This window comes from Chiloscyllium plagiosum, unplaced genomic scaffold (genome assembly GCF_037043375.1).
Source record: "Chiloscyllium plagiosum isolate Xiang-an unplaced genomic scaffold, Cpla_swu_hap1 HiC_scaffold_20, whole genome shotgun sequence".
NCBI lineage: Eukaryota > Metazoa > Chordata > Chondrichthyes > Orectolobiformes > Hemiscylliidae > Chiloscyllium > Chiloscyllium plagiosum.
In genome coordinates this window covers 44,732,035-44,757,835 of record NW_028270158.1, presented here as the reverse complement: position 1 = coordinate 44,757,835, position 25,801 = coordinate 44,732,035, and the positions used below count along the sequence as shown (strand labels likewise).

The window sequence follows — 25,801 nt, the reverse complement described above, 5'->3', positions numbered from 1 at the left end:
ACATGGGATCAACGTGGATTTCACAGTTTTCTCATTTCCCCTCCCCCCTGCATTATCCCAATTCCAAACCTCCATCTTGGCACTGCCCTCCTGACATGTCCATCACCTTTCCCATCCATCCACTCCACCCTCCTACCTAAACCTCTCCCCCACCTTCATCTATCTATCGCATTCTCAGCTACCTTCCCCCAACCCCATCCTCCCTTCCATTTTTCTTTCAGCCCCCAGCCTCATTCATGATGAAGAGCTTATGCCTGAAACGTCAATTCTCCTGCTCCTTAGATGTTGTCTGACTTGCTGTGCTTTTCCAGCACCACACTCTTAACTCTGATCTCCAGCATTTGCAGTCCTCACTTTCTCCTAGAAATTGCAGTAGTTAATCCAAACCTAGGGTTCTAAAGCTGAACAACGGAAACTACGATTGTATGAGATGAGTTGGTTGCGATTGGGTAACTTTTTTATATAAGCCATGTCTGTGGATAGGCAGTGGATAATGTTTAAGGAACAAACGCATGTATTGCAATAGTTCTACAGTCCTTGGTGAAAGAACACAACAGGAAATCTGTACAATACATAATTAACAAAACAAATATAGTGTTGAGAGTCAGAGCTGCTGGAAAAGGTAACAAGCCTCAGAGCTCATGAGGACCAACAGCTTGATTTTAAAAAGGGGAAACAGTGAGTGCAAATTTTCAAAGAATATGAGCATTTTCAGAAGTGTGTAAAAAGGAAATGGTTAGTGCAGACAAATATCCCTCATTCTGAAATGGGAGAATTGATAACTAAGAACAATTCTGTCCTCCCAGGAGAAGACCATTGCCATATATATTTGTATATAGGTCAAGTTTTGAAGACCATTTTTAAACTGAAATTAGGGAGTCGACTAATACAGAAGGTATTGTTTGAGGGGATGCAATTCAAATTTGGCATGAGTCAAAAAATGGACGAACAAGTCAGATCTCTATACAAAATAATAAACACAATGAAATGAAAAAGAATTATGGCCATTATTGAATATTTATGTACAAAATTACCGTCTCCATTCTGCCTGCTACAGTAGAATGGTACTGTTGTACTGTATTCCAGTTACCAGTACCGTTAAGTGCATGTAGGTCTACACATATGTACAAAAGGTAAAATGTGTTATCAGCAGGCGGTCATTAACATCTATCGTGTGTATTTGTACTACACACAATTCATGAAATAAAAACATAGGAGCAATAAAAACAAAAAAAAACTGATAGTATTTTATTTTTAAAAATGCATGAAACTTCATATATGATAAACACTTTACATTAAAAAAAATGATATTCACAGTAAACAAAACCTCTTCTGATCATATATCACAAATATTATGGGATAGTCAGGAATAGACCCCTGAAAAACTAGGGTCGACATCTATATGCAGTATATGAAAAATACCAGATTTTTTGGCCAAAATAAGGGGTCTACTTATACATGAGATCAAACTATACACAAGTATATACAGTAACTGCTCCAATGTGAGGGAAGTAAGGATCTATCAGAAAGGATATTGAAGTAAAATAAATATTTCCATTAAATTTCCCAGTACTAAAAGCTGACAAATTACCAAGGCCTGATAATCTACATTCAAAAGTACTAAAAAAGGTGGTCGTGAAAATAGCACAAGCTTCGGTTGTCCTCTTCCGTAATTCTGTTAATTCTGATATCGTCTTGACAGATTAGATTAGATTACACTTGAAGGTATCATAATATTCTGATTGCAATGAGTGCTACCTGCTGAACCATAGCAATTCCATGAATGAAAAGCCTTGACACTGTCTTTCATTTTAATATTTAATCTCTCATCTCACAGAACATAAAGTTAAACTTGTACAGTCATACAAAACAGTCATACATGAGGCAGTCAAAATTAATTTAGGTGGAAAAAAAATCAAATTATCTCCAGTCCATTAAGATTCTCTCTAACTGGGTTCTCTCTCCCCAGCCAGTAATTTAATCACTTCCTTAAGACTCCTGATTTCATCTTGCTGATCGATCACTTTCTGTTGTAGGCTCTTAATTTCTTGCTCCTGGGTAACTACTTTCCATTCAAGGTTGTCTCGAGATACATTTACCTATATTTGAAATATCAGGGGAGGGGTAAGGAAATCAATGAAGCAGCAAAGATTATCCAGCCCATCAGCTCTTTGCTTGAGCAATCCAAAAATCCTGCTAAAGTCCCAGATTCTCACAAGCTTCACTAGAAAATAAAAAAAGTACAATCTAAAGACCAGCATTAGTCTAAGTAAACCACACATCTGCCTCAGGGAGAAAGACGTACATTTTATAGCACCTTGCATGAGCTCAATGTCCCAAAACGATTAACAGCAAATTAGGTTTAAAAAAAGATGGTGGCAAGAGTCGCAGTGCAGCTACTGTGGGCTCCTGCTCGAAGCTCATCTGCTCCGTCCGCTTTTATTTTTTTTTCTTCAGTTTAATTTACTTAACCTTATGAGAGTTTGGGCTTGTCCTCTCCACACTGCACAATGTGGCAAAAGCAATCAGCTGCTCCTGAGTTGGGAGCAGCCCGAGGAGGCGGCAAGAACACAAGTAGGTAGGCTGAAAGGCAGTGAGAGCAGGCAGCCCGGAATGACGGCAGGGACAAGGTCATGAGGAGTGCATAGCCAGGTGTTGAACTTTTAACTGTGTTTCTTTGTTTTCCCGCTTTTTAAATAAGCGCTGCAATGTTTAACTTGTTAAATTTTGCTTCTTTATTTTCCTGTTTTATACCTAAGATCGCTCCGCAAGTGGTGCCTTGTAAACTTTTCACTACTCATGTGAGTACATATGACCATAAAGCTAATTCAAATAGGTACTTTTGTTGTAGGAAATGCAATATCCAATTTCATGCAGCAAATCCTGAAATGAAATAAGTGACCAAATAATATAGAGACGTTGATTTTGTATAAAAATTGACCAGGACAGAATCTTTTATGTCTACTTGACAGTACAGACATTGACTATCAGTTTAAAGACTCAACCAAAAGATTGCATTTCTGACATTTTCTCAATAGTGTACTGGGTCTGTCATTCTGGAGTTGGGCTCAGGAGAAAGTGAGGACTGGAGTTAAAGTGTGGGGCTGGAAAAGCACAGCAGGTTAGGCAATATCATAGTAGCAGAAGCCCTTCATCAGAAATGTGGGAGGGGAAGGAAGCTAAGAGATATTGAGGGAGGGAAGGTACCTGGGAAGGTGATAGGTAGATGCAGGTGATAATGATTGGTCGGAAGGAAGGATGAAGCGGATGAGTGGGAAGGAGGATGGACGGGGAAGACAGTAAGGGGCTGGTGCAGAGTTGGAGGGTTGGATCCATGATAAGGTGGGGGGAGGGGAAATAAGGAAACTGGTGAAGTCGAATTTGATGCTGTGTGGTTGAAGGATCCCAAAGCGAAAGATGAGGTTTCTTCCTCCATTTGTCCGTGGATTGGATTTGGTGGTGGAAGAGGCTCAGGACTTGTATATCCTCGGTAGATTAGGAGGGGGAGTTGAAGTGGTTGGCCAAAGGGCAGTGGGATTGTTTGGTGCGTGTGTCCCAGAGATGTTGCCCCAAATGTTCCGTGAGTTGGCGTCCTGTCTCCCCAATGTAGAGGAAACCACATTGAGAGCATCAGACACAGTAGATGAAGTGCAGGAAAATCTCTGTTGGATGTGAAAAGATTCTTTGGGGCCTTGAACAGAGGTGAGGGGGGAGGAGTGGGTGCAGGTTTTATACCCCCTGTAGTAGCAAAGGAAGTGCTGGGAGTGTAGAGTGGTTGGTGGAGGGTATGGACCTAACAAGGGAGTCATGGAGGAAATGGTCTCTGTGAAATATGGATGTAGGGTGCAAGGAAATATATCTTTGTGGGTGAGTTTATTTATAAGTGGTGGAAATTAAGGAGGATAAAGGGCTGTATCCAGAGATTAGTGGCTGGAAGGTGAAGACTGGGGGTTTCTAGTTGAGGAGTGGGGGTCAAGGGCAGAGGTCCTCGGGGCTTGTTGATCCTTTAAACAGGAGGCCGTTTGGATGTCCTAGCGTGGAATTGCTACTCTGGGAACAGATATGGCAGATGTGGAGGAATTTGGAGGGGGGGGGGGGGGCTTGTAGTCCAGGTAGCTGTGTGAGTCTGAGAGTTTGAAATAGATGTCCATGTTGAGTCGCTGACCGCAGATGGCGACAGAGAAATCTGGAGATGGTCCAGGTGAACTTGAGGTCAGGGTGGAAGGTGTTAGTGAAGTTGATGAACTGTTCAACCTCCTCGTGGGAGCACGGGATGGGCTCAGACTCACTTTCTGATTAAAGAAAAGAATCGTACAGTCCAACTAGTCCACACTGACCCATTTCCAAACTAAATTAGTCCCACTTGCCCTCATATCCAGCTAAACCTTTCCTATTCATGTAATTGTCCAAATGTCTTTTAAACTTTGTAACTGTAACTCCATCCACCACCATCTCTGGCAGTTCATTCCATACACTAACTACTCTATGTGAAAAAGGTTGCCCTTCATATACTTCTTAAATCTTTCCCTCTCAACTTAGTTTTGAACTCCCCCACCTTAGGGAAAAGACCTTTTACTATTCACTTTATCTATACCCTCATGATTTTACAAACCTCGAAAGTCACCCCTTACCCTCCTATGCTTCAGTGAAAAAATTTCCAGCCTCTTAGACTATTTTTATGATTGAAACCCTCTATTCCCAGCACCATCCTGGTAAATCTTATCTGAACCCTCTCCAGTTTAATAGTATCCTTCCTATAATAGGCAACCAGAATTGCACATGGTACTCCAGAAGAGGCCTCACAAATGTCCTGTACAACCTCAACATGACATCCCACCTCCTATACTCAAAGGTCTAAGCAATGAAGGGAAGAATGCTAAATGCCTTCTTAACCACTCTGTTTACATGTGATGAAATTTCAAAGAATTATATCCTGAACCCTTAGGTCCAAATTCTACAAAATGACCAAGGGCCCTACCGTTAATTATGTAAGTCCTGCCTTGCTACCCACTATGCTGTGGCTAATTAAATGCCTCTAATTAAATCACTAAATTAAACTCAGGTGAGAAATTCAGTAATATACACATCTCTACAACTAATGGTTAGCTGACAACACTATTTGAAATAAAAAAATATTTTTTTCAAATCCCCTTCCCTCATTTGTCAAAGGTATTTATAAACAAAAACAAGAATGCTGATTGGGTTTTATGTTTGTTTAGTGGGGAGTTTGTCTTTATTTCCTAACCAATTTTAACAAAATAAACTTGTTATTCCTACCTGAGGTGAACTACGGAAGAGTTCACTGGTCAACATCTCATCTGCACTCGGTCTGCAGGATGCGATTCGGCTGGTTAGCATCTTAACATATTTAGCATGTACAGGCCAGTGCTGTGCAAAGTCCTCTGAGATATGGGACTCTCGAAGAGCTGTGAGCATCTTTATCCTTTCCATTGCTGTTCCAAATGGCTGAAAGAGCTCCATTAAGATGATACCTACGCTGTACATGTCTGACTAAACATTAAAAGAAAGGACATATAAAAATGCAAGGAACGGTACAGATCCCACAGAGTGAGACAAATACAGACCAATGAAGGGCTACAAAGCAGTTTGTGAGAGCAGCCAAAAGGGATTATGAAAGAAAACTTGCAATGGACATAAAAGACAATAAGAGGAGTCTTTGTAGTCTATATAAAGGGAAAACGGCTGGTTAAGAGTACTAATGGTCCATTGAAGACGGACAGGGAAATGGCAGGTATGCTGAACAATTATTTTGCTTTAGTGTTCACAGCAGAAAAAAAAGAGTACAGTTTGCTAGAAGTCCCAAAGAAACTAAGAGGATCAGAGACAGGTTTAAATAAAATTAGCTTAAGTAAATCATCAATAATAGGGAAATTAATGGAACTGAAGAGTGACAAATCCCCAGAAATGATGGTTTCCATCCATGCATGTTAAAGAGCTAGGAGAACACATTCTGATACCCTAACCACAATCTTTCAGAGTTCCCTGGGTTCAGGAGTTGTACTTCTGGATTGGAAACTTGCTCATGTCCCTCCACTCTTGACAGAGACAGAGGGAAACTAGGCAATTACACACCAGTTAGTCTAACACCTATGGTAGGGAAATTATTTTGTCTGTTTTCAAGGATATGGCAACTGATTGCCTTGAAAAATGTCAGTTAATGAGAGAGTCATCATGAAGGATGGATCATGCCTGACAAATCTCAGTTTTTCGAAGAGGTGATAAAGGTAGTGAACAGAGGTAAGTTGATGGATGTTGTTTATATAGACGTCCAGAAGGCTTTTGATAAAGTCTTACACAAGAGACTGTTAGCTAAGGTGGAAGCCAATGGAATTGAGGGGATAATTACTGACATGGATAGGAAATTGATTGAGCAGTAGGAAAGAAAGATTTGGAATAATGAGCAAGTATTCAAATTTGCAGAACGTGACAAGTGCTGTCCCACAAAGTTCTATATTGAGGCCTCAATTATTCACAATATTCATTAACAACTTAGATAATAGCATTAAAAAGTAAAGTATTCAAATTTACTGACGACACAAAATTGGGCAGCGTTGTAGGCAGTATTGACGACAACATAACATTACAACAGGATTATGATAAATTAGGTGAATGGGTAAAGTTGTGGCAGATGCATTTTTTTTGTAAATATAGTTATTAGCAAGAAAAGTTTTTTTTGACTTTACAAAAATATAAAGTTATTGAAAATATAACAAATAATATACCAGTATAATAAAGAAAAACGCAAATTACAATACAACTACTATCTATAACTACTATCCTACCCTATAATACAAAACAAAACCTAACATTGTGCAAAACAATACTAATAAATAAGTGAGTGATTAATAAAATAAAAGAACACACAAAAACACAAAATAATGCTCGGTGCAAAGCTCCCAAACAAAAGAACGGGAGCGTTGTGTATATACCTGTATTAACTCAGGAGTCCTCCCTCGAGGGCACAGGACTCAGCAAACCTAACCATCCTGGTTAAACAAATGCTCTAGTTAACATAGCAGACAAATCTCTATCCAAATAACTAAAAAGGTCTGTTGTATGGTGCATCACATTTGTAAAAAAATCCAAGAGAATGTGCTCCATAATTAATTTTCGCCATCCCAGCAAGCCCAGTGAGTTCTCAGACACCTAATTCATCAGAGTATTCTTCCATGCACAGTAAGTAAGAACATTAAATAGTTTCATCCCATGCCCATCTAAAGATGATATATTCGATAGACCTAGGAGGAGAGATATTGGGTCTACTTTAATTTTGGTCCTCAATACCCTCCTTATCTCTCCTGCAATAAACATGGAGTCTGTGGCATGTCCAGAAGCAATGGGTAAGAGTACCTACACTCTTTTGCCCCTTTTTTAAACTTCGCCACAAGGACCGGTGCCAGATGAACTCTGAGCAGAACTTTTAACTGCATAGCACATGTCCTATTACAGATTGAGATCTTTCACATGTTCTCCCATATGTCCTCCCACATTTCAGAAGACATCTCCATTCCTAGCTCTTTCTCCCAGACCTCATACAACCAGTTAATATCCTGCCAGACCCTGCCACCCAGCAGGCAATAGAGGGCACCAATTGAGAGGGTGCTTGTGGAATGTAGCAACAACCTCTCTGTATTATGCTTATAGGGCTTAGTAAGAAGCATAGTCTTCTTCTGGATGAAATCCCTAACCTGAAAAAAACGGAAAAGATCTCTGCTGGGCAACCCGTATTTGCGGCTCAATTGCTCGAAAGACATCATAACCTCCCCCTCAAACAAGTCTCTCAAACTGGAAACTCCTCTCGCTGCCCATAGTTTGAACCCTGAGTCCATCATCCCTGATCAGAAACCTGGCATACCAACTATAGGCATAAGTGGTGACGTCTTGGATAAGCAACCCTCACTCTGACGCATCGTCCTCCATGCCTTGACTGTACTAATAACAATGGGTTCTGGCAGTGGTCCATAACTGTCCTCATCTTATCAATGAACAACAGGTTAATAAGAGGGCACTTTGCCCGGGAGGCCTTGATATCCAGCCATATTGAGCCAGGATTGTTACCTGCCCAATCGCAGACAAAGGACAGCAGGGAATGCAATTTTTACATCCTGATGTCTAGGAAATCTCTATCCAAATAACTAAAAAGATCTGTTGTATGGTGCATCATGTTTGTAAAATAATCCAAGGGAATGTGCTCCATAATTAATTTTCATCATCCCAGCAAGCCCAGTGAGTTCTCAGACACCTAATTCATCAGAATATTCTTCCATGCACAGTAAGTAAGAACATTAAATAGTTTCATCCCATGCCCGTCTAAAGATGATACATTCGATAGACCTAGGAGGAGAGATATTGGGTCTACTTTAATTTTGGTCCTCATTACCCTCCTTATCTCTCCTGCCACAGCACCTGCAATAAACATGGAGTCTGTGGCATGTCCAGAAGCAATGGGTAAGAGTACCTACACTCTTTTGCCCCTTTTATAAACTTCGCCATAAGGTGCCAGATGAACTCTGTAACTGCATAGCACATGTCCTATTACAGATTGAGATCTTTCACATGTTCTCCCATATGTCCTCCCACATTTCAGAAGACATCTCCATTCCTAACTCTTTCTCCCAGACCTCATTTAACCAGTTAATATCCTGCCAGACCCTGCCACCCAGCAGGCAATAGAGGGCACTCACCATCCTTGAGGCAAGTGCAATTTAGTAAGCTTGATGAGGGGCCGCCCACGATGCCAGACAAAGGAACTAAATCAACCCGTAAGTTTCCGTAGCATTGACCTGGGAAACATTATAGGGAGCCATACACATGGAATAAAGCAAACGAGAAAGGACATTCATCTTAATGAGGGCTATTCGGCCCAACCATTAACTTGGAAGAACCTCCCATCTCTGGAGATCTTGCCTAATATTATTGAGCAAGTGAGCAAAGCTAGTCCAAATTAACCAATCAAACATGGGGGTTATAAAAATGCCTAGGTATCGGAGCCCCACCCGTGACCACTTAAAAGGGAACTTAGGCCACCTTCAACTTCTGGCACTTCCTTGAGATTCCCCAAAGGCATAGCCTCCGATTTTGCAAAGTTGACCTTATATCCTGAAATAGCCCCAAATGAATTGATACAATGTATCAGATGGGGTACAGAGGTCATCAGGTTCAGAAACAGAAGGACGTCATTCGCATACAGGGTAATTTTGTGTATCCTTGATCCCACTTTCGGAGCGGTTATGTAGACGTTCTGACGAATGGTCTCTGCCAGCCGCTCTATCATCAATGTAAACAACAATGGTGAAAGGGGGCAGCCTTGATGACTACCCCTACCAATCCGAAAGTTCCCAGACTTTACCTTGTTGGTGATGACCACAACCAGAGGGTGGCAATATAAAACCTCCACCCATGTAGCAAAGACCCCATCCAAACCAAACTGCTCTAAAAGACATACGGCCATTCCACCCGGTCAAATGCTATCGCTGCATCTAAGGAAATCACCAACCCCTGAATCGACCGCTGCTGATATACTTGGACCATATTCATGGACTATTATTAGAAGACCAACAGCCCCATATACGACCCGCCTGGTCCTCTTTGACAATATGGGGCAGCACTTTCTCCAATCTCAGCGCCAAGATCTTAGACACAATCTTGAAATCTGAATTTAATAAACAGATGGGCCTGTATGAGGCACAATCCTCAGGAAACTTCCCCTTCTTAAGAAGGAGGCAAATATTAGCTTCTCTCAAAGATGGTGGTAAGCATTCATGCATATAGGAGGGATTGGACATCTCCAACATCTCCGACAGAATCCCTATTAACTCCTTATAAAACTCACCCGGGAGACCATCAGGGCCAGGCACTTTCCTACTCTGAAGTTGCCTAGCTGCCTCCTGTATTTCCTGAACTGTCAAGAGGGTATGAAGGAGTGAGGCCTGTTCCAGGGTTACCCTGGGAGGTCTAGGTTCTTAAAAAAGGCTTCCATTTTAGCCCACCGGTCCTCGCAACCTTCAGACCTATACAATTCAGAGTAAAAACTCCAAAAAGCCTCATTAATCCTTTTGGCATCGTATGTAAGGACCCTGGCGCTGTCTCTAACTGCAGTGATGGATTGGGGAGCATCCTTTTTCCTAGTCAGATATGCTAAATACTACCCTAGGAGAAAGTGAGGACTGCAGATGCTGGAGATCAGAGCTGAAAATGTGTTGCTGGAAAAGCGCAGCAGGTCAGGCAGCATCCAAGGAAGAGGAGAATCGACGTTTTGGGCACAAGCCCTTCTTCAGGAGCGGCTTTCAACCGCATCTCAAGTAGCTGCTGCTGTTCCCAATTCTGTCGTTTCCGGCTAGCTGAATAGGAAATAGCTAATCCCTTAGCAAAGGCCTTAGCAGTCTCCCATAGCTTAGAAAAACTACTATCCATGCCTGCGTTGATAGTCAAGAACTCCTGAAACTCCTTCAAAAGGTATTCCACAAATTTGGAATCCTTAAGGAAAAAAGGATCCAGACACCAGTGCCACAAACCTAGCCCCTCACTCTTGGCCTTAACCTCCAAATATACTGTGTGATCAGAGATACCCATGTTCCTAATATTACAACCCATAATCAAATCCAGAAGGATCGAGGGAGCCAGAAAAAGATCAATCCTCGTGTGACATTTATGTGGGTTTGAAAAAAAAAAGTGAAGTCCCTGCTAGTAGAGTGAAGACATCTCCAAATGTCCACCAACTCCAACCCCTCACATAAGACAGCCACCTACTTGGCCTGCGAAGAAATAGTTGGAGGCCCACTGGGCATTCTTTCCACCATCAGATCCAAAAGGCAATTACAATCGTCCCCATAATAATGCGCCATGTTCCAAAGGCACAACTTAGAAAAGGCACTAACCAAAAATTTAAGGGGATACACCCGAGGACAGTAGACATTTAAAATGCCATATTCCTCCCCAGTATCAGGGCCTTAAGTATCACTAACTGCCCTTGCTCATCTATCACCTCCTCTAATAATGTGAACAGAAGATTTTTCTGGATAAGTACTGCCACACTCCTACTTTTAGTAGTAATGGATGAAAAAAATACCCGGTCATAATCCCCTGTTGTAACTTCAGGTCTTCCCCATCATCAAGATGTGTTTCCTGCAACAGAGTGATATCAACCCTTTCCCTCTTAAGGCTAGAAAGCATTTTTCTTTCTTTTAACAGGCGAATGACTTCCCTTGATGGTCCAGGTTCACCATTTAACAAGACACTTACTCATATCCCCTTTCAGAGACCCTTGAACCTCCAAGAGAGAGAACCCTGCTTACATTGTGCTGAACACAAGTAAGTAAAGTCTAAGAGTCGCAGAATCGTATATACAAAAACTACTCTGTCATAACTAGAAACAACTATTGATACCAAAAAGCTACATAGAAAACCAACTATAAAACCTTGAATGGGAGATTCTCCCCCCTGCCCATAGGGGGCACTCAACCTACCCTTTCCCTCCTTCACAGCTCCTTCATGCCCGGACTGTTCCCTAGCCTTAGGCAAAGCAAAACTAAACAAAGAGATGATCTTTAAGTCAACAAAAAAGGACAGTCAGGATAAGCACTCCGCCAATCCCTGGCTCCGTGTCACCCTTACTTATGACTAAAAGAGAAAAAGAACAAAAAAAAAGAGACAACAAAGGACACCCACAAAATTGTCCATGATAAAATCCAGTTATAAAAATATACTAGGAATAACATTTATTAGGGAAAGAGAAAGACAAAAAAGGGGAGAAAAGGGAAAACACGGAAAGAAGGAAAAGAGGACGAACATTAACCATATTCTTTAGACCAGTCAGTCTATTTTTAAGTGTCTACAAGATTCTTAGCTTTATCCGCTGAGTCAAACACATGAACTGAGTCCTCATGGCTGAAATGGGGCACTGTGGGGTACCTCATGTAGTACTGGATGCCTGGATTCCAGCCCCTTTTTAACGTCATCGGAGGATTTTCTCTTTTAAAGTACAGCTGCCGAGAAATCTTGGAAAAACATGATTTTCGACCCCTTGTACAGCAGTGCCTGTTCACCTTTTTCCAGTGATCTGGAGGCTTCGATCACTTTTTGCTTGGCCTTATATATGTGGAAGTACACTAGGACCAGGTAGGGGTGCTGTACTGGCCAGTTTTCAAAGAAGCTGACTGGCTGCCCGCCTTCTTCACCCTCCGGGAGCCCAGCAATCTGAAGATTAGTCTTGTCACCTCAATCTTTGAGGTTGTCAACCCGGTCTCATAAAGGAGAAAGTGAGGAATGCAGATGTTGGAGATCAGAGGGAAAGGCGCAGCAGGTCAGGCAGCATCCAAGGAGCAGGAGAATCGACGTTTTGGGCATGAGCCCTTCTTCAGGAATGAGGAAAGTGTGCCAAACAGGCTAAGATAAAAGGTAGGGAGGAGGGACTTGGGGGAGGGGCATTGGAAATGCGATAGGTGGAACGAGGTTAAGATGAGGGTGATAGGTCGGAGTGGGAGTGGGGGTGGGGGTGGGGGTGGGGTGGGGGGGGGGGGGGAAGAGGTCAGGAAGAAGATTGCAGGTTAGGAAGGTGGTGCTGAGTTCGAGGGTTGGGACTGAGACAAGGTGGGGGGAGGGGAAATGAGGAAACTGGAGAAATCTGAGTTCATCCCTTGTGGTTGGAGGGTTCCTAGGCGGAAGATGAGGCGCTCTTCCTCCAGCCGTCGTGTTGCTATGGTCTGGCGATGGAGGAGTCCAAGGACCTGCATGACCTTGGTGGAGTGGGAGAGGGAGTTGAAGTGTTGAGCCACGGGGTGGTTGGGTTGGTTGGTCCGGGTGTCCCAGAGGTGTTCTCTGAAAAGTTCCGCAAATAGGCGGCCTGTCTCCCCAAGATAGAGGAGGCCACATCGGGTGCAGCGGATGCAGTAAATGATGTGTGTGGAGGTGCAGGTGAATTTGTGGTGGATATGGAAGGATCCCTTGGAGGGAAGTAAGGGGGGAGGTGTGGGCGCAAGTTTTGCATTTCTTGCGGTTGCAGGGAGTGGAGGTTGGGTTGGTGGGGGGTGTGGACCTGACGAGGGAGTCACGGAGGGAGCGGTCTTTTTGGAATGCTGATAGGGGAGGGGAGGGAAATATATCCCTGGTGGTGGGGTCTGTTTGGAGGTGGCGGAAATGACGACGGATGATACGATGTATATGGAGATTGGTGAGGTGGTAGGTGAGGACCAGTGGGGTTCTGTCCTGGTGGCGATTGGAGGGGCGGGGTTCAAGGGTGGAGGAGCGGGAAGTGGAGGAGATGCGGTGGAGAGCATCGTTGATCACGTCTGGGGGGAAATTGCGGTCTTTGAAGAAGGAGGCCATCTGGGTTGTTCAGTATTGGAACTGGTCCTCCTGGGAGCAGATGCGGCGGAGACAAAGGAATTGGGAATATGGGATGGCGTTTTTACAGGTGGCAGGGTGGAAGGAGGTGTAGTCTAAGTAGCTGTGGGAGTCGGTTGGTTTATAGTAAATGTCCGTGTTGATTCGGTCGCCTGAGATAGAAATGGAGAGGTCTAGGAAGGGGAGGGAGGAGTCTGAGACGGTCCAGGTAAATTTGAGGTCGGGGTGGAAGGAGTTGGTAAAGTGGATGAACTGTTCAACCTCCTCGTGGGAGCACAAGGCAGCGCCGATAGTCATCGACGTGGCGGAGGAAAAGGTGGGAGTGGTGCCAGTGTAGCTGCGGAAGATGGACTGTTCCACATACCCTACGAAGAGGCAGGCATAGCTGGGGCCCATGGGGGTGACCATGGCTACTCCTTTGGTTTGGAGGAAGTGGGAGGATTGGAAAGAGAAGTTGTTCAGAGTGAGGACCAGTTCAGTCAGTCGAAGGAGTGTGTCAGTGGAAGGGTACTGGTTGGTACGGTGGGAAAGATAGAAGCGGAGGGCTTTGAGTCCTTCGTGATGGGTGATGGAGGTGTACAGGGACTGGATGTCCATGGTGAAGATAAGGCGTTGGGGACCGGGGAAGCGAAACTCATGGAGGAGGTGGAGGGGGTGGGTGGTGTCTCGAACATAGGTGGGGAGTTCTTGGACTAAGGGGGACAGGACCGTGTCGAAGTATGCAGAGGTGAGTTCGGTGGGGCAGGAGCAGGTTGAGACAAGGGGTCGGCCAGGGTAGTCAGGTTTGTGGATTTTGGGCAGGAGGTAGAAACGGGCGGTGCGGGATTGTGGGACTATGAGGTTGGAGGCGGTGGATGGGAGGTCCCCTGAGGTGATGAGGTTACGGATGGTCTGGGAGATGATGGTTTGGTGGTGGGAGGTGGGGTCATGGTCAAGGGGGCAGTATGAGGAGGTCGGTGGGGGCGGAAGTGACATCATGGTTTGCGGTGGCGGTTGCTGCCGTGGGCGCTGCAGCGGCCACGTGGTTAATGGCGCCCGAGTGATTTCGGAGGCCGCCTGCACCTCCCACGCCAGTACCTGGATCTGACTGGATGAGGACTCGATCACCGCAGTTCGATCCTCCATCCACTCCCTGAGGGCCTGGAGCTCCTGTTCATGCTTCTGCAGCATGGATGCGATGGGTTGGATCTGGGTATGGTTCTCCTCACGGACCTCCTCAATCGCAGCTCTAACCTTCGAGGTAAGTCTCGCCATCACCGCCGCCAATTCCTATGAGTCTGTCAGGTCCCCCAGGGGTTCTGGAGAGGCTGCTGCTGTGACCTCTGGTGTGCCCCGTGCTGCAGAGGGGTGTCCTACTTGCTGCTGTTTGCTTGCTCCTTTTCCTTTTGGCATCCTTCCCACTCCCAAATATTAACAAGTATATGTTCTGTAAAGTTTTAAACTAATAATTCCTCCACATAATTTGGCCAGGGATGGTAAAAAAAAACACCAGTATGCTGTGGCTGTTAGGCAGAGCCGTCCATGGCAGTTCTACAGAATCGCTGCCATCTTAACGAGTCATCATTGGATTTTAATATCTGCAAGTATGAGGTTCCCCATTTGGATTGAGACAGGATAGATCAGGGTATTTTTAGAAGGTACAAAAGTTAAATACAGTGGATGTTTAACAACTAATGGGGGTTCAGGTCCAAAGCTTTTTAAAATGCCAAGATTGCCGCCATCTTGGATCCCCCCCCATATGGGAATTTTTAAGGTCAGAATTTATAGTTACAATGATACAAATTATTAATTCAACTTGTCCACTTTTTGCCATTGGCTAAGAACAGTTTGATCACAATTAGTAATTATTTTCGTTAATGAAAAAAAACTTGTGTGTTTATTCATTTAAACTAAATAAGACAGCCAGCCAGGTAGAATTGGACAATTTGGTGACTTAATCAAATTTTCACATTTGTGCAAATTCCAGGAACAGTAGGTCTTGATTTCCAGTCCATTATCTACTCCAGTGAGTTATGACACCTGATAATCTGACTAACCTTGTAGTTTCTCCACCAACTAGGAACAGGAGGAAGCCATTCATCCTGTATTCTGTCTATTAACTGAACAACAGCTCAATCTACCTGTCTTAAATCTGTAACCCTTACAAAATCTCAGTTGACTGCCAGTCTGAAGCAGCTTTTCTGAGGAAGCAGGAAGAGTTCCAGATTTTCACAAGTTTAATGCCTTTAATAAAACATTCCATCACCCCAAATTGTATTCCACAGTTTTTTATTCCAACTGTAAATAGCTAACAGTTAACAAGTTGTCCTGAGAATACACAATTAAACATTGAAATTTGAACGGGGGATTACGATTTTAAGAGATGTGCATGCCTTAAAATCATAAGAAGAGCCTCTCAGTTGTTCAGGGGAAGCATACAGACAAGTCCCCACTCCTGAAGTGTGCTTTAAATCTGGAAGTTAATAGAAAGTAGGAAAAGTCAAAAATGCCCTCAACATAAGAGTACAAGAAAAAAAACTCAGTACAATATGGCTCAATTTATTATTGTCCTCATCATATAACTTTGCTGGATAAGTTTCCATCCACATCCATTCCCTTACTACTTTCCCTGATAAGGCTTAATTGTCAGATAGTTGCATTCCAAATTAACTTGTAGAGTTATTTTATTTGCATCCAGCTGAACAGTAGTGAGGAAATTGAGATTGTGAAACAAGAAGATATAATTCCAAATTAGATGTTTTTCCTTTTATTAGTTGAATTATTTTTTTTCTTCCTTCAGCCATAACAATTCTGACCTGAGTAGGTCACACTGCAGAGATTTCAGCACAAACGTTGTCATTTCAATCCTGTTCAAACAGAATGCTGCACTGTCAGAGTACTACACTCAGGAGTGATTTTAGATGAGGCAGATCTACAAATTAGGCACTTCTGACTAGATCCCAACAACTTTTAGAATAGTAAAGAGGTCTAGACAGCACACCCTCAAAAGGTGCTGGAAGTTGATTCAATAGTAACTTTCAAAGGGAGATTAGGCATTTATTTTAAAGAGAAATAGTGGGACAGATTGGAGAGTTCTCAAAGAGCTGGTGCAGAATAATGGGCTGAAAAATTGAAAGATTTGATGATTTTGTAAGATTCAGTTATCCTACTGGTGTCCTGGCCAGTATTCCGCTCTCAATTATTACAACCAAAAACAAATTCTATGGTGAATCGTTCACTTGCTCTTTGTGGAGCATTATTCTCTGCAGATTATTTGCTCTGTTTACCTACAGGACAACAGTAATATCACTTCAGAAAGATTACTCATTAGTTGTGGGTGTGATAAGACACTGCATAAAAACAAATTTTCTCAAGGTTTTGAACAAAGGAAAATAAAAAGACACCCTATAGGCACAGTACTGTGGAAGTGCTTCACATTCAGCACTGCTGTCTTTTGGGTTACACATTAAAATCCTTCAGTCCCCTTAGGTGGACCATGGCTTTATTCAAACAAGAACTGGGTAGTTCTGCCTGGTGTGCTGGCCGATGTCTATCTCTCAACCAATATTACAAAAGCAAAATATCAGGGTCATTATCACATTAGTGTTTGAGACAATTTGTTTTGAGTTGGTTCTGTATTTCCCATGTTATAATAATGACTATATTTCAAAAATACTTCAATGGCTGAAAACTGTTTCGGAACATCCTGAGTGAAAGGTGCCATATAAATGGAAATCTGTTTTTTAAAATTAGGACAAATCATGAAACTTCAAACCAAATATTGAACATTCACAACCAAAACTTTGTATGACTAAGCTTTGCCAGCAGTCACACAATGTTTTAAAGTGCTATAAAAATTCATGTAAGAGGAAGGGGAGAGACTTCACTGAAGTAGATGCGTCTGTGACCTCCAATACTCACCAGCTAGTTTGGTTGCTGCCGGAGACTGATCGGAAGCCTTGGTAATGATGTCACTGCAGGCCAAGCCGAAATCCCCAATCCGAACATGGTAGTCAGGCCCATGGAGAAAAATATTCCTTGGCTTTAAGAGAACATAGTGTGAGGATAGTTTAATTATGCCATGTCTTAATCATGAACTAGGAAGACCGCATAGCATGTAGCATGATATTGTCGAACTTTACAGCACAGGTAGAAGGTGGAGAGGATTTGCTAACTCTGAAGGAACTATTGGGATGACTTCCTCTGTGCTTTAAGAGTCTATTAAAAACTATTGTAACTAGCAGATCAGATGTTAGAAAGTGATCAAAATATACCAAACTATTTATTTGAAAAGCTCTTTTCCTGTTAGATGTCAGAATAATTAATGTCACTGAGTTGGTGGAGAGATGGCTGATATTTCTTATTTTTTTATTCACATGTGGGATGAGGGCATCACTAGCTGGGCCAGCATTTATTGCCCATCCCTAGTTGTCCTTGAGAAGGTGATGCTGACCTGCCTTCTTGCACTGCCGCAGACCACATGCTCTAGGTAGAATCAATGCCTTGACAATTCAGCCTACTTTGTTACTTGATGCAATCAGTTAAGTGGCAGTGGGTTAATCTGACTTTTCACCAAAAAAAAACAACTCAAGAATGTAACGTTACAATCCAAATTCCAAACAGAATGTAAAGATTGTGGCGTCACAATCAGTTACCATTGCAACCCCACACAAATCAAAATTTTGTGGTTCCAACTGCTCCCTCCTAACAGGAAACATCTTACCACACATCAAAAGAAGTGCATGACTCGCAATCTGACCATATGTAAATTATAACAAGCAATTTTCCCACAAATCAGTTCCTTGAAGAATGAGAGAGTAGGGAATGTTCTGATCCTGAAGTCACTTTGTTTAAAATCCTCTAAAATATGTGTGAATGCCGGGCCGAGTTTAATGATCTCCATGCCAAGCTTCATGATGCCATTATGAAAGGAGACCAAGAGAATATCAAAAGATTGCTGAAGGTCAATCCAATCAATGATCCCATTACTATCTGGAAAAACTGTACCTTATTCCCCACACTTCCAGCTCAGGTAAATTTAGTGATTCAATCAGACATTTCTTTACTTCAAGTGTACCAGAGGTTTTACATGAAATCTATAGTAGTTGACCATAAAATGACCTGACTGTTCTATTTAGTGTTCCTCATTATTTGAATTTGCATTCCATGCATACCTGGCAATAAAAATCCTTGGAATGTAGGATGAAACGTGGGACCCTCCCACATTTCACATAAAAACATTGTCGGGAAAAACAAGTCTGCACTTGATAACAATAGAGGAGGAGCAATCATAATATCATCCACCAATACACCATAGGAGGACATCTGGCCCATCAAGCTTGTGTCAGTACTTTCAGAAGAACAATCCTGTTAGTCCCATGCTCTATTCTTTCTCGGTACTTATTTTCTCCTTCAACTATTAATCCAATTCCCTTTAGAGAGCTCTTATTGAATGTTCACACCACCATACCAGGAAGTCCAATCCAAATCCGAACCCCTCATTCCATAAAAATAATTTTATCATATTACAATGATTCTTTTGCCAATCACTTTAGAAGTAAAGTGTAGAGTTTTCAGGATGGTACCTGGATGTCAACATTAAAGTATCAGGAAAAGTTGTACTCTCTGGAATTTATTAGACAAAGGAGGAATTGTCAAAAGTTTCAAGATATTTAGGGGAATAGTTATGGAGAAAGAAACTACTTCTTCTACTGTATCTAGAACTAAGGGGTTATGATCTAAAAATTAGAATCAGATATTTCGAAAGCGAAATTAGGAAAAATCTCTACACACAAAGCAACAGAAGTTGGTTACTTTCTTCTGCAAACAGCAATGGATGTTAGATTCACTGTAAATTTAACATTGACATAGATATTTTTTCTCTTATTCAAAAGTATTGAGGATATAAGACAGGTATATGGATTTAGGTCATAGATCACATTGAATGGCAAAACAGATTTGAGGGGCTAAATGGCCTAATCCTGTTTCAAAAAACTTACCAATGTTTAATTACCTCCTTTTGAAGTGACCAAGCTGAGGCCTTGAGCTCAAAAATACAGTCAAGGACAAGAGGTGACTGGGCAACCTTAAATCTCAATCCTATTATACAATTCTCCTGGTGACAGAGATGACTTTGGTTGATGGTGCATTATCAGTCACAAGATGCTAAGATTTTTGCGATATGCTTAACAATCTTTAAATATCCTGAACAATAACATCTTCACAAAGTCTCTGAACTGCTTTTGGTATCTTGGTGATGATGTCCACAATGTAAAGTTGTTGCCCTCAGGATATATCTTATTTAACTTATATGAAAGATGTTCAGTCCCAGTTTGATGCACCAAACGGTCAAAAATCCAGGATGCCACCACAACTTTTCCATTGATTTGCTAACCCCAGAGAGTTAAGGTCAGCTCTTTAGTTCCTTTCAAATACACAAATTACTTAATGAGGAGACCTGCAGGTGTGGCTCAAACTGAAACAGTTCCTCTAAAAAGGCGAATACAGCATTGTCAGAGTACTTTGCCTACTCCAAAGAGTAAAGCTATGAAGTTTCACACTTTATATGTGATAAAAGGGAAAGGGAAGAGAATTATACAGAAATAGTCAACCAAAGTTCCTACTTTTGCTCATGCCCCCTGCTGGTAAGTTCACATATACAGATAGGATGGAATCAAATTCCAGAGGTAAAAACAATAACTGCAGATGCTGGAAACCAGATTCCATCCTGCTTTCACTTTCACAGATATACAGCTAGTTGATGTGACTATTATGGTCTGAATCTCATTACAGGATTGACCTCGCACAAGAATTCATTCTCCAGCATGAGTCTAAGATTTCAAGGCAAAAGATGTTGCAAAAATTGATATATTAGGCATTATATGTTCTGTGTAACATCGAATAAAATAATTGATTTCAAGGAAATGGAATTATTTTAATATAAATTCTGAGAAATATGTTTCAAAACAGATAAGACCTGTAATATATTTTTATCATCCTAAGGAGTTAGCTATCCTTCCAATCCACTTGGCTGCAACATACAGAAAGGCAAAGAGTTTACAATGCTTACTTCAATTAAAGGCTGATGTAGAAAAGAGGTAAGTGATGCAGGTTAAATGTTTCTATTGGTTCTGATAGTTCTCAAGTGGTTTGTGAGAGCTCTTTAAATGGGAGGAGCTCTTGGCCTGGGAGGAACAGAATTGATGTATACCGAATCTGAACCACGACTGTACCATGATAGTAAAACAAGGAATATGCATTTACACAGGACCTTTGATCACCTCTCAGGGAAGCCTGAAGTGCTTTACAGCCAATTATAGTTTTGTTTCAAATAAGAGTACAGACCTGTTGCAATATACAAACCGTAGCAGTCAATTTGAATCTAGACTGAGTGTGGCATCAATTAATCCTAGCAAACTTTAAATTCAGTGGGAATCGGCGGGGGGGAGGAAGAGAAGGAGAATCTCTGCTGTTTGGAATCATACCTAGTCTAAAGGATGATGTTTGTGTCTGTTAGATCAATCATCTCAGCTCCAGGAAGTCACTGAAAGCATTCATCAGGGTAGTTTTCCAGCCTCAAACATCTTCTTAATGAATTATCCTCCTACTGACACAAATATTCACTGATGATTGTCTCATGTTAGCACTAATCCATGTCCATATGCAGGAACACCTGGACAATGTCCAGACTTGGGTTGAAAAATGACAAGTAACATTCACATCATGCAAACGATATCTCCAAAATAAGAGAAACTAACCATTGCTCCTTAACATTCAATGGTATTACTATCTCCAAATCCTGAACCATCAATATCATGGGGTTTAGCATAAGTGGAACTGAACCAGCCATACAAATACTGTGGCTACAAGAGCAGGTCAGAGGCTGGAATGCTTACAGCGAGTAACACACATACTGACAGCATTTCCTCCAAGCTGCATGGCTGTACAAGCACTCCAACATTCTGCGTACAGGGAATCGCTGTTCCAATGTGGATCGCAACATTGACTTTTGATTCTGGAAGTTGCTACCACACACTGACCTCAGAGGCCCATGTAGCTGGAAAGAAAATTAGTAGGAAAATTAAGTGGGAATGCTCCTGACTTCTCAAGGTCTCTCCACCAAAACACACAAGTCAGGAGTGTGATTGAATATTTCCCACTTGCCCAGATTAGTATATCTCCAAATTCCCTCAATAAGCTTGTTATCATCCAGGACAAAGCACAAAATCCAAAAACATTCGCTTTCCTCCACCAACGCAGTGTGTACCAACTACAAGATACACTGTAGAAGTTCACCAAGGTTTCTTAGCCAGTATCTTCCAAACCCACAATCGCTACCAACTAGAAAGACCAGGGCAGCAGATAGATGGGAACGTCACTTACCTGCAAGTTCCCCTCCAAGTCACCCACCATCCTGTCTTGGAAATAGTTCACCAATCTTTTCCTGTCACTGGGTCAAAATGAATTGCAGGATGGTGGGTGTACCTATAACAAACGGACTGCAGTGGTTCAGGAAACAGCTCACTAGTTCACAGGTCAGCGCAACATCGAGGGCCGAAGGGTCTGTTCTGCACTGTATTGTTCTATGTTCTATCACCTTCTCAAAAGCAATAAATCTTGGCCTTGAATGAAGCATACCAAAGTCAATTCCCACAAACAGCAATAACCAGATTATCAATATTTTCTTTTTAGTGATGTCTGAATCACAGGTACTAGGCAGAACTCCAAAATAGACCCTTAGAGGATCTCTTTGGTCCACCTAAGTGGGTAGAAGAGGTCTCAATGAGCCATCCAAAAGATGACACCTCTGACTGTGGCACACCCTGATGCAGTAGAGCATCAACCAAGCTGCTGTGCTCATATTTTTGCTTGGGATTAACCTTAACCCAACCATTCATAGAAATTGTGAAACTAAACAGCTGAGAAAGAGCTAACGAACCTAATCCTACCTTCCAGCCCTTGGCCTTGTCACCTTGCAGCTTCTTACACTTCAAGTACATCTCCAATGCATTTCAAATCTGATGAGAGATCCTGTCTCTACAGTACCATCCTTTTAGACCTTCACCTAAAATACAAGAGTGCTACCCCTCACTGACATCAAATTACTGTTGCAAGTTATTATCCAGAATTAGACATTTTTACCACCTCCTCGACCTCTTAAACTGAACAAAACCAGAGTGACAAATCATACTACAGGCACAAAATGTATGGGATTCCTTGAGAGATATGACAAATCATTTGCCTATTCAAAAAGAAAGATATTCCAGAGTAGGATTGGTTTTATATGAAGGATTAATTAAACTGAGGCCCTGACTGCCCTCTCAAGTGGATCCTATGGCTGTGACTTCAACTAAGTAAGAGAGTTCTCTCTCTTAGGCCTAATATTTATTCCTCAATCAATAATTCCCAAGAATAAATGATCTGATCACTATCATGTTATTGTTGGTGGGAGTTGCTGCTATATTTCCAGTGTTCCAACAGGGACTAAAATTCAAAAATGCTCAGTTGGCTACCATGTGCTTTGTGACATGCTGCAGTGTGAGAAGCATTTTACAGTAATATTAATCTCCTCTTGTAGAAATTCTCATGGGTTTCTCTTCTTTTTCTTTGCCCTAGGGATGCCTTGGGCCGAACAGCATTGCATCTGATCATTGTCCACTGGCCCAACATAATCCAAGACTGGATTGTACCAAAGACCAAGTTTGAGAAAGCTATGGCGGGCATGCAGAGCCGGGCTGAGCAGTGCCTGCAGCTGCTATGCCAACACGGGGCACAGATCAACGTGGCCACCCAAACCAGGAGTCAGGACACAGCAATGCATCTGGCTGTGCGCCACGGAGCCTGGCGGGCAGTGCCCATCCTGGCACGGTATGGTGCCAACCTAGAGACAGCTAACCATCATGGCATGACCCCAATGCACATGGCCAGCGGGCTGCTGGACCAGCGCATGGTGGAGGAGCTGCTGGGCCGGGGGGCACGAGTGAACAGCGAGGTGGTGGGCAGTGGCAGCACTCCCCTTCAGTTGGCCGTCTGCGCCGCCTCAGGCAAAGGGGCGCAGCAGCTCGGGGCTGGCCTGGATTGCGTGCGGGTCCTTCTGGCAGCAGGTGCCAGCGTGGACACCCAAGATCAGCAGGGGAGGGCAGCAGTGCATGAGGCATGTTTTGGGGGACGACAGGAGCTCATCGACCTGTTGCTGGAGCATGACGCTGACCTGGGCCTGCGCACCAAGCTAGGTGAGTCACCTCTCTCCCTCTTCCTGGAACGCAGGCCCAACCTCCGGTGCAGCCATCTGCTGGCAAAACTGCTCAGCCTCTCCTGTCCTCTGCGGATTGCCAGCAGGCAGGGGGGCCAACTGCCCAGCGGACTGCTGTGCCCAGAATTCCGCCAGCACCGGGAGTTCCTATTGACCCTGAGCCAGGAGCCACCATCTCTTCAGGATCTCTGCCGGGTGGCAGTCAGGAAGGTCTACGGCCACCGGCAGAGGCAGCATCTCAAAGAGATCTTGCCCACCTCAGTGTGGCAGTTTGTGTATGGTTACAGGGACTATGCCAGGAGGTTGGCAGAGATAGAAGTCAAGCCAATAGAACAGCTCAACTGTGGGGAATCAAGGGAATCTGGCCAACAGCCTGCTCCACATGCACTGAGTGGACACTGATGTTACCAACATTCTTTAATTTATATTTTCATGTACCTGATAGGAATTGGTGCTGGAGCCTTAGCATCATTTAATGTCACTCAGCGACAGATGATAACTCTCACAATGGAACAGTCAGAATAAAATAAAGCAGTTTTGATAAGATTTCTCCATTTATGAAGTGTTTACAGCATAGAGCAGATCATTCAACCCACCTGCTAGATCAGTTTTTCCGCTCCACAAGAGCCTCCTCCCATCTCTTTCCATCTCAGCCTTTCAGCATATCCTATTTTCTTTTCAGCTTCATATGTTTATTCAGCTTCTAGTTAAATATTCACCTCAAATTATTCGCCTCAATCACAGTTTGTGGTAGCAAGCTTCACATTCTCTCCTCTCTCAATAAAAACATCTCTCGATTGTGTGTATTGGTAATGATCTCATGTTTGTGGCCCTTAGTACTGTACACCACCCTGCCCCTGCACCCCCCCCCCAGAAGAAGAAGCACCCCTTCACATCTTCCCTTCAAATTCTTTCATAATCTTAAATTCTATTGGGTGACCTTCTAGGACAACAACTCCAGCCTATTTAATCTTTACAGATACGTATGACCTCTCAATTATGGTTTCAGTTTTAGCAATCCAAATTTCTCCAGTGTCTCTGTATTTTTTCTATATTATGAATGATTACTTACAGTACTGAAGACAGCGAGTGGTCTTCTATACATGAAGCAAAACTTTTCTGCTTTTCAATTCTCTCTCTCTCTACCCATTTCATTTTATGGTCTTGTTAACTTCTTGTCCTCAGTTCATAACAAAGGTGTCATTTGTAAATTTTAAAATTTTACGTTTGATTCCACAGTGCAAATCATTTACATAAATGGTGAATAACAGTGTACCCAGCATCAATCCTTACGAACATCACTCCACACATTTTAGCAGTTTGAGGAACTACCTTTCACCCTTACTCTATTTCTTATTTTGTAGTTTGCTACTTTTGCCATTTCCACATACTCTGACTTGGCTCACAACTCTACTTTGTGGAACCTTATCAAAGATAGATACATGTAAGTTATTTGATATGCCAATCTCCTTATTTAATGGGATTTTGTAGTTTTGCTCTCATGAAACAAATTCGGATCTGACACAGATGATATTGATATGCCTTTTGTTCACATTTTGTATTTGATGAAGAGTTCAAGATATTGTGAACCAAATCTGAATATTTTCCCAAACATGCCACTGTTCAAGTGAAACACACTGTTCATATTTTAAAAAAATAAAACTTCTTTTATCTAACTGTGTTTCTTAATTCCATGATAAAGAGAGAGGTACTGTGGACTGTTCTAGAAACAAAACTGAGGAACAAAACATTCACACTATTACGTGAGATTTCTAACTGCGTAATTACAGTATTTGTGTGAAATTTCAGACAGTCACCTCTCTCATCTAGTTAGACTGCAAGAGCTCAAATGTTCTCCTTAGAGCGAGGAGGACACGGGGACAGATTTGATAAGAGATGTTCAAAATTATGAGGGAGTTTTGAAACAATAAACAAACTTTTTTCCATTGGTAAAAGGTTCTATTAGCAGAAGTTACAGATTTGGGATAATGACAAAAGAACCGGGGAAATTGAACAGTAAACTTTTCAAATGGTTATGATCTGCAATGAAAGAGTGGTGGAAGCAGCTTCAATAGCAATCTTCAAAAGTCACTTGTTTAATACTTGAAAAGGAAATATCTGCAGGACTTTTAAGAATGGAACTAATCAAGAGGATTGTTCTTTAAAGTGTCAGCATTGTAAGATGAGCGAAATGGCTTCCTTCAATGC

The 25,801-nt window shown here is 42.4% G+C and overlaps 2 protein-coding genes across 2 annotated transcripts in view; one reads left to right on the top strand and one right to left on the bottom strand.

Annotated features, from left to right (window-relative positions):
• Positions 1 to 1,227: 1,227 nt before the first annotated feature.
• eif2ak1 (eukaryotic translation initiation factor 2-alpha kinase 1) overlaps positions 1,228 to 25,801 on the bottom strand; it is a 38,496-nt gene continuing 13,922 nt past the window's right edge. The window contains exons 12-15 of the mRNA XM_043711379.2: positions 17,263 to 17,383; positions 15,735 to 15,814; positions 5,278 to 5,511; positions 1,228 to 2,099 (exon numbers count right to left, since the gene is read on the bottom strand). Coding sequence (XP_043567314.1) covers positions 1,947 to 2,099; positions 5,278 to 5,511; positions 15,735 to 15,814; positions 17,263 to 17,383 — 588 coding nt within the window. The 3' untranslated portion in view covers positions 1,228 to 1,946. The remainder of the gene's footprint in view (positions 2,100 to 5,277; positions 5,512 to 15,734; positions 15,815 to 17,262; positions 17,384 to 25,801) is intronic.
• LOC122560597 (ankyrin repeat domain-containing protein 61-like) lies at positions 18,209 to 23,984 on the top strand. Its single transcript, XM_087998052.1, is given in 4 exon segments — positions 18,209 to 18,373; positions 20,311 to 20,438; positions 22,957 to 23,944; positions 23,946 to 23,984. Coding segments are annotated over 4 exon segments (1,320 nt in total).